This window comes from Hydra vulgaris, chromosome 10, assembly GCF_038396675.1.
Source record: "Hydra vulgaris chromosome 10, alternate assembly HydraT2T_AEP".
Lineage (NCBI taxonomy): Eukaryota > Metazoa > Cnidaria > Hydrozoa > Anthoathecata > Hydridae > Hydra > Hydra vulgaris.
The window spans coordinates 4,815,989-4,830,547 of NC_088929.1; the positions used below are offsets into that span (position 1 = coordinate 4,815,989).

Genomic DNA, 14,559 nt, shown 5'->3' on the forward strand with positions numbered 1-14,559 from the left:
TTGTTATTGTTATATATGTTATCTTATCGCTTGTCATGATTTTAACATGTTACTAAATTTATAACCTAAATGTTTTACCTTAACATTCAGTATTTACAAAGATGAGATTTAGAAAGCTGTTTCAAACTTTTGGAGGAAAACGTTGAATAAAAAATGCTCCATCTATTTAGTTCGGAGTACCCATATGTTAGATTCCGGCTACGGCTCCAACTCATAAATCTACTATAACATCTTTAAATAGCTTTCGAAATGCATTATATAATGAGTTCGACACATTTCTTAAAAAACATAATACTTTTTTTGACATTAAAAATAAGTGTATCAATTTAAATGATCATTAGTCCAGTTATATTATTTATATATTTGTAAAGAATGTATAACAACATAGTTATGTTGTTAGACAATCTTTACAAATTTTTAATGAAATACCTTAATTTGAAATAACTTAGTTATGAAAATCTTAGCTTTAAAACACTTGATTATGAGTTTACGTATTATGTTTCAAGCATATCAATGAATTAAATATTATCTGTTTATAGCATATGTTGATAACAGATAACATTTAATTATTTGATAACTACATTTGATGATACTCCTCAATTTTTAGGCTCCATAAAAATGGATAATAATAAAGAAGTAATTATGCAACATTTTTTAGTTATAAGACCAACAATAGTGGGAGATTTATTGAGGCATTTTAGGACGAGGGGGTGTTTTTTTACAAATTTACCCCCTCCCCATTTCCAAAGTTGTTTTGTATTTTTTTACGAATTTATTCGGCTAGTCGCGTATTTGACAAATTCAGTCAGGTGAATTTTAGTTTTGAGGACCTTTTTTCTTTAAGAAACCAGTCGTTACTTTTAAAGAATTTACCCCCCACCCCTACCTTTAGATGCCCCAAGAAGACCTTGCAGTCTTGTCACAGAGCACAGCCTCCTTCATTACCGATCGCGCCCTGAATCTCTTGCTCATAAAGCAAGCGTTCTAACCACTGCGCCACAGCCGCATAATTAATATAAATAATTATTATTAATTTTCTCCTAGATAAATTTTGTATCATAATGAGATATATATTTCAAAAAAGTTTACTTCACTATGATGGAGCTATTTTTAGTAGATCACAGAATAATCCAGTAGAGTTAGCAAAAACATTTTTAGAACTGATGGGTGTTAGTTTAAATGGGGGTACAATACTATTAATTAATTTGATACCAATATAAAAAAGCGTGACATTTTCACAGTCAATCTTACTGGTGTAAGAAATAAAGCAACAGCTAAAATTGCACTGGACTCCTTTTCGGCTATCTCAATTTTTGACTCAAGGTTGATCAGCGACTTGCGAATGCAATATTTTTAATTTACGAAACGTTCAAGCATTGTATGCAAGCTACTATAGCGAGTTTTAGAGTCAAGTATTAGTGGAAATCCTTATCTAAATTCGTCTACTCTGTATTTTTTAAGTGTTTGATCATTTTTTGTCGGAAAACGACAAAACAATTTCACAACCTTAGTGATTAACGGCTGCAAATCATCAGTCAGTTCAATAGAGTTCCTTCTCACTTATTATAGCTTGAGACTTGCTAAAAAAGTTTTCTTCATTACCATTGGTTTTGTTTGTTGTATCGTCAGTGCTAGAAGCACTGACGATAACACAAACAAAACCTTGTAACTTTCACTGCTATAATTTCAGATTAGTAATAGTAATAGTATAATAAATGCTATAGCGAGTTAAATCGCTAAACACTTATATGGTTATATAGGCGTTATGACACCATACACTACTCTTTATTATATTAATAATAATTTACAATTTGTTAAAAATCAAAATTATATATAAAAAAAATTAGAGTTGAATAAATTTTACAAAATTTATAATAAAAATCTATCAAGTCCTGCTTTAAAAGAGTTCAAAGTTTGCGCATTCACCACGTGAATTGGCAATGCATTTCATTTATTCGCAATACTGTTACTAAAGAATGCTTGTCGAGACGAAGAATGCTTGACTTTTATTTTTTTAATTCTTAGATTATGTTATTATTGCTGATGCTGGTCCGTTTGCTCGTAATTACGGCGCAAGTTGTTATGATTTAAGCCATGTAATGTGATCTATATTGTTTAATAATTTGTACTCTTGTAGTAGATCACCGCGCAAACGCCGAAAGATCGCTCCGCAAAACACAGATATTTGAGATTTTGTACCAGTTTGGTTGCGCAACATTGGACCTTTTCTAGTGTTTTAATGTCACCTTTCAAAGTAGAATTCCATAAAGGGATTGTAAACTCAAGGTGAGGTCTAACTAGTACTGTGTGCAGAGTACGACTCTGAGTAAATTCTGCGCTTTTGCTGCTGCTGCGTTAACTTGATGATTCCATTTGATGTCTAATGAGATCAACACGTCGAGGTCACGTTCTACTATTGTTTTGTATAATTTGTACTCAATATCATTTTCTGTCATTGTATAGATGGTCTCAGGGTTCTTTTTTCCAATGTGGATAACCTTGCACTTCTCTTTGCTTATTTCCATAAACCATATACTTGTCCATTCAACTAACTTGTTGATATCTTTTGCAAACTGATTGTATCCGAAATGTTTTTTTTTATTGATTTTCTTAGTGTCGTCAGCGTAAAGTTTGCATATAGACTGTAGTGTTCCTGGTTTGTTGTTGATGAATATCATAAATAAAAGAGGCCTAAGAACAGATTCCTGAAGAACACCACTGAGTATATTTAACCATGAAGATGAAACTTCTCCCATTACAACGCGTTGTCTACGATTGTTTAAAAAAACCTCGATCCATCTCAATAAAGAAATCTCATATTCTTCACACTTGAGTTATAGCCTATTGTGCGGTACCTTGACAAAGACCTTGCTGAAATTGAGGTATATCATGTTGATTGGATACTCGCACTCCATGTACGTTGTAAAAAATTCGTTGTTTCCATTAGGTTGATTACACAAGCCCTTTTGTTCAAAAAACCATGCTGGTATCGCAATAGAGCATCGTGTAGTTACAAATGGTCAGTGATTGCTACATAAATAAATCCTTCCAAAATTTTGCATGGAACTGACGTTAAAGACACTGGTCTGTAGTTTAACGCTTCATATGGGTTGTCCTTCTTGAACATAGCGGTTATGTTTGCTTCACTCCAACTATTTGTTATCGTGCCCTAATAAATTGTAGAGCTGAAGAGGTTTTGAGAATCTAGACATTACCACTGTGTTTTTTTAGACGTATTAGTCGTCTAACTTCAGCCAATATACGTGGATTTTTTATGGTGCTTTTGTTTTGTTTTGTTTGGGCAAATAAAATTGCTGAAACATACTTTTATATTTTTCAAAAAAGACTTCATTACACTCATTTGCTGATTTTCCAGCAAACTCTTTATCCCAGTCAATATGCTCTAGTGCTGCATTCATTCTTGTATAATCACCTTTTCTGTAGGAATATGATTATTATGATATATTATGATAGATTTTTCTTATAATGGTGCTGTTTGTGATGACACTCCATTGAATGACATTGTGTCCCTTATTGCTTGATCCTAGTGGTGGTTCTATTTCCATGTCTATCACTCTTTTACTGTTGTCCGTTATTATAAGATCTAGTATGTTTGTTTGTTTTCTATCCTCAGTCTGAAACGTTTGTTCGGACACGCACTAGTAGAGATAAATTTCATTTAAATTATTGATGGAGTTTAAGCTCTGTTTTTATACTAATGCACAGATTGTCAGACCATTCAATGTTGGGCTAGTTGAAATCTCCAGCTATAAACATACCAGCAAACTTTTTGGTATCCACTAGATTTTTGGCTTCTTGGTTTAATTCTACGTTTAATTCAGATGCGCTGTTTGGTAGCCTGTAAAAACACCCGAGCAGTATGTGGTCCTCACTTGATAGCATGGCACTACATCACACTTGTTCAACAGTTATTTTGCATTTATGTAACTATTATTTGTGCTTAAATTAGATTCTTTTACATTGCAATCCATCCACCAATACTTATTGAACTATTTTTTTTTGTATCATTTATAAGTCTAAATTTATTATTGATGTCGCGTTAAACCACGTCTCGGTTATCATAATTATATCCGGATTATCCACCTGTATTCAAGCTTCAAATTGGTGTCTTTTGTTGTTTAGGGATTGTTTAGACGTTGGTATACCAGAATTTTAAATTTATGCATTTGTGATTTCTAATATATATTTTTAATAAATATTTAATACCGGCATTTAGCTAACCCAAGTATTTCAGTACTTGAAAAAGTCCGGTGATACCGGTACCGTTACTACTTGTATTGGATGCACTAATATTGCTGTTTTCAGATTATTACTTCTTATTAACATTTTTAAACAAATCTCATTCGATATTCATTCTTTAGTTTTAGTACCATTTTCTACTCAACATAAAAAAAAAAAATTAATTTTCTATTATAGATGGCTAAGTATAAATTTATTAGAAACTATATTTTTATGTAATTGAGTGAAATTTGGAATTAGAAGTATTTTAGGTTATTTTATTTACATCATTTTGTTATCTAGAATATGCTCTTGATTACTGTGAACTACATAAAAATCATCGAGAGCCTGTCGTTTTTCATACAGTGATTATCGGTTTTTTAGTTTACAAAACTCACAGTACGACCTACGAGACCTTCTAGCCCCATAACCCCTCACCTTAGAAACGATGACTACAGTTTTATATGCAGCTAAGTTCGCATATATATTGTTATAGCACTATTAAAATTGAAAGGCGTTTAGCTAAAGAGTGCGCATTTTACACGTTTTATGAATAATTTTGTAATTATAAATAAAGAAAACTAACAACTTTTTTATTTATACTAACAAAGTTAGATCGGTACCTTTTTCAATAAAGAATACGAAGGTTGAAAAAACTCTATTTTGAAAAAAAATAGACTTAGCTTCTTTTAGAAAAAAGCTCTTCAATTGGATTGTATAAATTAACATATCTATTATAATAAAACTAGTAAGTCGGTATAAATCAACATAATTCAACATTTCAAATGTATTAGTACTCAATAAATGTGTTATATAAAACGATGTCATATAAATATATATATCGCATATAATATACAACACGTTAGGTATGAAATAATAGGTTTTCACGTTAAGGTAAAACGTCAATCTAATTCTAGCCAAATTTTATAAGCGATTTAAAATTTATTTAATTTATAAGCTTTTATGAGATGCAATAAAAATTATTAACTTAAATACTTTATTAAACTCTTGTAATTTTTAAACACCAAGCTGAAAATACTTATAGGATTGTTAATAAATTAAAAAAAAGCTTTGTTCAAATTGTCAGAAGTAGGTTTTTTAGTGAAGGTCAATTTCAAACTATTTGAGAGTTTGCCAAAATAATGATTAATAAATATTTGATGCTGAAAAAGACGTGCAAAGTGGCCTGATATTGGTCGTTTTCCTCTGTGTGAAAAAAAAAACACAGTTGTTACGTTCGGTATGAAAAAGTTAATCACATAAAATATGAAAAGGTTTATCATATGAATAAAAATAAATTAATTAATAAAGCTAAAAACTACTGCTTCAAAGCGTGTCTCTGTAGCTATGACAACAAAATAAGTATCTCTGTAGTTGTGATAACAATCAAAGGTTTAACCATATTAAAAAAAAATTGAAAAAACCGGTAAGTAAAAAAATAGCAAGCATTAATCTGAATAAAAAAAAGCATAATTAATTCATTGGAGTAAAAAAATGATTAAAATTATATTACTATTATTTTAGATATTATGTTAAATTATTTAATTTATGTTTTGTTAGTATATTTTTATGAATATTATATATTATATAGTATTTATAATTACAAATTCCATCATGTTGCAGGGTCGCTTTCAATACTAGAAGTTAACGAAAGATAGCGTTCTCTCAGAACGTGGGCAACCCATTTTGGTTGACGATCTCTTGTAAAAACGCCTTTTTTATTTCCATCTACACGTTTTAGATCTAAAACATTTGAAGAAATTTGATAATCTTTCACATTCATCTTCTTATTTATCATTCAATTAAGCTATTAATTAAAAATTAACAAATTAAAGCGGTATATAGTTTAATTATATAACGGCAAATACTTAAAACATATATACTTTAAATATATAAAGACATAAACTTAAAAACATATACTTATATATGATATGTACTTTACAACACCTTATTTAAACAGTATTTTATGAAACTGGAAATTTTATAAAATACTTTTGAAATTAAAGGAATTAATTTCTTCCTAAAAAATAAATATATTTTTAACAAAGGAGATTCAAATTAAGCACGGGGCAAAGTGACCTCTGCCGTTTCAACCGCTAAAAACCGCTAGAAACAAATTCAAACTGATTCAAACTGAAATTTACTGAAAAGCTATTTTCTGTCTTGTAAAAATGATTAGTTAATAATTTGTATTGTATTATATTATTTATTATTCACTTTTAAAGAATATGCTCCAAAAGAATTCTAAAAGAATTTCTATACAAATTGCTACAACGGATAATTTTGAACAATGAATGACATGAAATTTTAACTGAAAGTTAAAGATGTCAGAAGTTACCATTGAATTTAACTACTTATTGGTTAGGAAAGCGGATTAACTTTAGAAATAGCATATAACTATACATAACATATGTAACTATATACCACCTATATACCAACACAGCCCTCGGAATTAGGAAAAATGACGTCGGCAATTTTTTGCCGACTATGAGCTGTTAAAGGTCGGCATCAGGTCAGAAGTTACCATTGAATTTAACTACTTATTGGTTAGTAAAGCGGATTAACTTTTAGAAATAGCATATATAACTATATATAACATATGTAACTATATATCACCTATACAGCTCTCGGAATTAGGAAAAATTACGTCAGCAATTTATTGCCGACGCATAGTAAATCGACTCATACAATCTAGCTGGACAAAAGTCAATTTTAGGAATCAATTAGTAGATATTCCCATGATATTACTGAATACTCACTAGAGAAAAATTCAAAATATTAATTAGTGCACGCGTTTTTAATTGTTAAATCATTAGCGCTTAATGAAAATGGGGATGTGACAGAAGTCCTGGCCACATTACCTATAAACAAAGATTTGAGAACTCTGATGCTAATGATGAGTTTCAGTTTGTGTTTGCGTTTGTCCCGTTGAGATTGAGTGATAACTCTAATACTATTATTATCGTCAACACTTTATTGCCGACCAATTAAATTCATATTTTCAAAAGAATTTACTCTAATAGAAACTGGCAAAGTTTTAAAAGAAATATCTGAACTTCTTCCAACACTGTGTACTGTTGGTGAATTTAAATTTATTGTGAAACACAATCTGTTACTTACGATAACAGACAGAAAAGCATGCAATGCTTTAACCGATATGCGCTCTACACAAAAAAGTTATATTTGTGGTGCTACTCCAAAAATGTTGAACGGTGAATTAAAAGGTATGGTTGAAGGAAAAGAAAATTACAATTTTGGTCTGTCTACCTTGCAAGCTTCAATACGTACTTTTGAATGCTTGCTACACATTAGCTACCGTTTAGACATTAAAAAGTGGCAAGTTAGAGGCAACGAGGATATATGTCGTATCAGAGAACGTTCGGAAGAGATTAGGCAAATGTTTAGAAAACAAATGGGACTTATTGTGAACAGACCAAAACCTCATTATGGCAATACAAATGATGGCAACACAGCTCGCAGGTTTTTTTTAAATCCAGAAAAGAGCGGAGAGATTACAGAATTAGATGTTGAATTAATTTAAAAATTAAGTGTTTTATTAAGAACGCTATCTTCTGGCCATGACATTGATTGCGTCAAATTTGAAAAACTTTGTTCTGAAACAAAGACGTTATATTTAATTTATATTTGTGGCATTACATGCCTGATACAGTGCATAAAATTTTAATGCATAGCACGGAAGTTAGAAAGTCGTGTATTCTTCCAATTGGCCAGCTCTCAGAAGAATCTCAAAAGCACAAAATAAAGATTGTCGGAGATTTTGAGAACATTATACCAGGAAAAAGTCACGCATTTCTACAAATATGGATTTTCTGAATATGCACGTAACAACATCTTACCCTGTTATCAATTCGCTTGGAGAACTGCCTGCAAAAAGAACCAAAAAATTGCCAGTAGAGGTTTTGATTTTGATTGTTCCGGTTTCAAGAATAAGAAATTGTAACTTGTCCGATGAATCAAATGATGATTCATCTGAAGATTCAAGTGATGAGTGTTTGGTGGATGAGTAGTTATGTTGGCATTGCCAAATACTGATCCTAATTCCAAGAGCTGCCTATATTTTACACATACTATCTACATGTTATTATTTATATATTACATATATTACATATATACCCCATATCTTCTGTAGAAATAGAATCTATAGTACTTTATATAAGTTATAAAATAATCGAAGTATGGTTACAATGGTATACCTTGTGCAGTCATGAAATCTGCAAGATTCCATATCATCTCTCCAACTAAACCCTTTCCTCTAAACTTATCGAATATTGGAAAATATCTTCGAACAGTGTCCACCTGGTATTCTTCAGTAAACATTGCAGAAGGAAGCTGAACAAGCGGAAATAAAACAAAGAAAGATAAAAATAAAAGATAAAAAAAATTTTCAAGCTTTTAAAAAAAAAATTTCAGTTTGTAACTACAATTTTTTTGTAAATAATACCCTGTGAATGCCTGCAACAGCATCTGCTCCATATTCAGACATTATAACAGGTTTGTTAGTGACATTATGCCATGAATAAAGAGCATTCTCCAGTTGCATTGATATGATATTCAGATGACCTGCATCATGATACCACGCATAATAGCTGTTGTAGCAAATGACATCTACATATTTTACCTAGATGACCAAAATTTAATAACAATATGACAATTATAAAATGCAAGTATGCAAAAAATATTAAATTGAATGAGCATTTTATTTACTAAAGTAATGTAGTAAATAAATTGTTCAATAACTAATGTATATAGACTGCATATAATGCTTATATTATCTAAATATTTATTAATATCTTTAGAAAAGTTTTTGAACTCTCATATTTTAATACTTTATGCTAATATCTAGTTTATGCTAATAAATAAATAATTTATGTTAATAAATAAATATTTAAGCTAAAACAATTTCACAAAATAGGTGTGTTTCTAAAAGAATATTTTTTTTCACAATATTAAAAATCAAATAGCCATAAACTCATTTATTTGAAATTTTTTGCATGATAACTTGCGCTCTTATGTCATTAAGTGGCAATATTTTATATATTTTTTAAGTGATATGAGATTTTATTTTACACACCAAAAGCTGGTAATAAAAAAATAACACACTGCTTTATCATCTAACCACATCTGATTGCCAACAAAAGTCACTGGACGAGTTGGATCCAGATCACGTACATGATCAACCACTGATCTAGATAAAAAAAGTTGTCATTTTATTAGTTTCAACAAATAAATATTATTTCACAGCTGTTAAAAATCTTCATAAAAAAAATAAAATAAAAAAAACTAACTTAAAGTAACCATCAGCTTCACTGAACTGAGACTGTGGTTCATTAGCAATGGACCACATTACAACAGAAGGATGGTTTTTATCTCGGTTTATAAGCTCCTTCATAACTTCATTATGATGCTTTAAACTTTCTTGCCCCATGTTATTTCTAAACAAATATTATATATTAATATATTTCTTTATATAAATATATATATATATATCTAGATATATCTATATACATCTATATATATATATATATATATATATATATATATATATATATATATATATATATATATATATATATATATATATATCTATATATATATATATATATATATATATATATATATATAGTTCTATAGATTGTTGCATTTGGAAAGTACAGAAGGAAAAAAATGATCCTTACGCCAACACATACGTCACTTTTAATTACTTTTGACTTTCGTCCAACATTTGCGTCTTGTCAGAAAGTTAAAACCATTAATTTAATTACAAATTAATCATTTTTAAAAAAAAACGCAAATTTAATTAACCAGAATATTTTTAAAAACATTCTGAATGTTTTTAATAATATAAACAATGTTTTTATTTTTTTAATAAAATGTTTTTATTTTTATTTTTTTTAATAAAATGATTTTATTATCATTTTTTTTACTGTAAATCATGCGCGGAATGTTGCTACATCGACTAACTTATAGCCTGACTCGCAACAAAGTGCTGCTACATTGACTGAAAAATAGCCTGACTCGCAACGGAGTGCTGCTACATCTAATATTTTTTAGCCTGACTTGCAAGGGAGTGCTGCTACATCGGCTGAGGATTTGGTTGGGGCAGGCAGTCTATCAATTAATAAAAAAAATTCTGGTCTTGCATTTTAATTTTTACTTTTGTCAACAAAATACGGAAAAAAACTTTCTGACAACATATAAGAGTTCTATATATATATATATATATATATATATATATATATATATATATATATATATATATATATATATATATATATATATATATATATATATATATATATATATGTATATATATATAGAACTCTTATATGTTGTCAGAAAGTTTTTTTCCGTATTTTGAGGGTTGTAGAGGGTTGTAACCACAAGTAGCCTCCTCATTTGCAGTGGTATTCTCTGCCTTGGGGAGGTGAATTATAAAATATATACATATACTATATATATATATATATGTATATATATATATATATATATATATATATATATATATATTTATATATATATAGAGATAGATAGATAGATACAGTTTTTTGTTTAATACAATAGCTTAATAACTAGATAGCACTTTATTTTTAATTTAAAATAAAGATACTATTTTAAATTTTTAGTTTTATTTAATATACAAGTTCTGCAACATGCGAGAGTTAAGAGCCATTTCAATAAATGCAGAAGAAAAAAGAAAGTGCTAATGATTCCAATTAATTTTTTAGCAATGTATCAGTTTTAGAGTCAAGGACACAAGATCTACAGCATCAAATAAGTTCATTCAGAAGATGTTCAGAACCAAGTTCAGAAGATGAAAATGTTCAGAATCAAGTTCAGAAGATGAAGAGCAAGATCATTTAACCTTTATTAGTTTTTTTTTTTATTCTTCAATTTTTTCTTCAACTTGTATACTTCATACAACGGTATATTCCCAAATATTTTAAAAACTGCATCTGTTAAACCAATTAATAAAAAAATATTCACTCATTCCATATTGACTTTACATCTTGACTCTATTTTCATTAAACCTACTGACAAATAGGAAATAATTAATATTAATATAAAAAACTTAATATTTCTCTAAATGATAGGAAGGCTTCTGGTCCAAATTCTAATTTTTAAACTTTTTGCTAATACTTTCTAAACTACTTAATCTCTCATTCGCTAATGGTTTAATTCCCTAACTTTTTAAAAACTGTATCTGTTAAACCAATCCATAAAAAGGACTCAAAACTTGACTACAATAACTATAGACTAATATCATTATTATCAAATAACATGAAAATTCTTGAAAAAATAATGTATTCTTGTATCTACAACTTCCTTGATGATTCTAAGGTTCAGATTTCATTTCATTTTACTTCCCATGCTCATTCTATTTATTTACATTTCATTTTACTTCCCATGCCATTCTTATTAGCATTACTGAAATGATTCATGGTGTAATTCATGGTGGTTCCTTTGCTAGTGGCACCTTTATTGATTTCCAAAAAGCTTTTGATACAGTTGACCGTATGATTTTAATTAAAAAGTTATACCAATATGGTATATGAAGTATTGCTAATGATTGCTTTTCATCGTATATATTCAAAATTGTACTCAGTTTGTCTCTATTAATGAGTTTCAATCCACAAATAAAGTTATTAAGTATGGCATCCCACAGGGTTTTGTTCTAGGGTCTTTGCTGTTTTTAATATGTATTAATGATCTGCCTTACTCTTTAAATAATTTAACTGTTCATCATTTCACTGATGAAACTAATATTCTATGCATTACCAAATCATTTGTGCAACTTTGTAAAAAAGTTAATTCAGATCTCCATCATTTGTGTCATTAATTAAATATTAACCTTATTTCTATAAATATCAATAAAACTGAAATTATTATTTTTCATCCTCAAAAAAAAAAGATTGATAATGATAATGTAATAGTATTATGATAATGATAATGTAATAGTATTATGATAATGATAATGTAATTAATGTAATAGTATTATGATAATGATAATGTGAAAATTAGAATTAATAGTAAAAGACTTTTCTTATCTAAATATATAAAATATCTCGGTGTACTTTTTGACAAAAACCTATCATCATACTATCAACTAATTCAGTTAAATAAAAAACTTTCACATGCCAATAGTATGTTTCATTAATATGACACTATGCTCCCCAACATATTCTTATACCTATTTAGTATTTCTTGTTCTCCTCCCATCTAAGCTATTGTTGCATAGTTTAAGGTCAAAAAGGTAGTCTCCTATTAAATCTTATAAACAGTGTACAACATACTTCCATTAAAATTTTGACATTTTCTCTTTAACAATCAAATATCCAAAATAGGTTTTCTGATTTAAAAATTCTAAAACTTCAAGATCTTGTAAAGTTTTACAACTGTCTCTTTGTGTTTGATTTTTTTCAAAATAATCTACCAAATTTATTTAATGTTTATCTATTAAAACAAATGATACACATTAATATTACACTTGAAATATTGAAAATGTCAATTTGCACACTTCCTTTTTCAATTCTATCAAGTATGGCAAACTTTCCCAAATTCTATCAAGTATGGCAAACTTTCCCTAAAACATCAATGTATTTCTTACTGGAACCAATTAATAACATTTATAAAAAAAAATTAACTAAACAGCCTTCTATTACCAACATCCTTCTTCTCAATCAAAACCAATTAAAGAAATTTTTATTTGAGTATATATCTAATAAATAATAAATTTATTATTATTGCTTTAATATGTATTAATTTATTTGTATGAACTTTATTATTGTTGCTTTAAAACTGTAAATAAAACTATTATTATTTTAATTTTATGCTATTTTTTTTAACTTAATTACTATTTTTATGATTATTATTATTATTGTCATTAATATATCTTTGTTTTAGATGCGTTATTAATATTATTTATAATGATAGTGATAGTGATTTATTGTTTTTTTGTTGTTGTTGTTTTGTCCATTTATTTCACCATAATTTGTGGTGAATAAATGGACAATACATACATACATACATACATACATACATACATAAACATATATATATATATATATATATATATATATATATATATATATATATATATATATATATATATATATATATACATATATATATACATATATATATACATATATATATACATATGTATATTTATATACATATATATATATATATATACACATATATATACACACATATATATATATTTATATATATTTATTATATATATAAAAATATCGCGTTTTTCTTTAAAATATATATATAAATTATGTTAGTGTATTCGACAAAGAGAGTGCTCAATGTTCTTAAAGAACAAAGCAATAATAAATTAGTAAAAACACTTTTTTAATTTTTTGTTGTCTTCGACAAGTTGTTTTGCCATTAGTAGGCTCATCAGAAAGATTCTTCCTGATGAGCCTACTGATGGCACCTTCCCGGGAAGTCTGTGCGATTGCACATCTTGTCCATCCATGTTTAAAGTAACTTTTTTAAACACACTGACCACGGCAGTTTGCGTCTTTTAACTTATAAAGCATTTCAATAATTTGTGGCAGAAAGCTAAACTTATCTACTGAGAAAATCTTAAAAAAAGGAAACAAAATATCAAGTAGGTGGTTTTAATTTAAAAATTTAATAAAAGATAAAAAAAAAATTTTTATGAAATTTTCTTTTTAGAAAGATTTTTAGTTAACCAATTTGATACAAGTTGATTAAAAAAAACATCTTTTATAAAAATTTAACAACAATTGAAAGTTTTGATATGCAATCTATTCACAATTTTTATCAGTCCTTATAATCAAGAACTAATTTGCTATGTACGCTAGAACTATGAGGAATTTTGTTAATTTTTTTTCCTACGTTTATTCGTTTCGAATAAACGCAGGAAAAAAATTTCGAGTCTTTTCGCTTTTAAAAATGTTTTTGCTATATTTGCTATAATATATTATTTGATTAATAAATTTTGTAATGACAGAGTAATGAAAATAAAAAATAACATGGTTTCTTTTATAAATGTATTTACTGCAGTCTGAAATTGTTTTTTTTATATTGCCCAATTTCCAATGTTAATACGAATTACTAGAGATAATATATATTATATAATATAATATATATGCATAAATGAACATAACGATTGCTATTTGATAAAATGCTTTAAAAAATTAAAAAAAAAGTTTTAAATATGCTCCTTAAAATTTAGTTAAAAAGTTCAGTAAATTAACTATGCACTAGCCCACAAGGTTTTGGAGCATTCACAATAACAATAGTTCATCAGTAAATAAACTA

General features: G+C 27.9%; 1 protein-coding gene across 1 annotated transcript in view; it reads right to left on the reverse strand.

Moving 5' to 3' along the window:
• Positions 1–5,011: 5,011 nt before the first annotated feature.
• The window catches only part of LOC100200074 (beta-glucuronidase), a 47,863-nt gene continuing 38,315 nt past the window's right edge, over positions 5,012–14,559 (reverse strand). The window contains exons 8-12 of the mRNA XM_065807123.1: positions 9,546–9,692; positions 9,361–9,445; positions 8,702–8,878; positions 8,454–8,589; positions 5,012–5,982 (exon numbers count right to left, since the gene is read on the reverse strand). Coding sequence (XP_065663195.1) covers positions 5,852–5,982; positions 8,454–8,589; positions 8,702–8,878; positions 9,361–9,445; positions 9,546–9,692 — 676 coding nt within the window. The 3' untranslated portion in view covers positions 5,012–5,851. The remainder of the gene's footprint in view (positions 5,983–8,453; positions 8,590–8,701; positions 8,879–9,360; positions 9,446–9,545; positions 9,693–14,559) is intronic.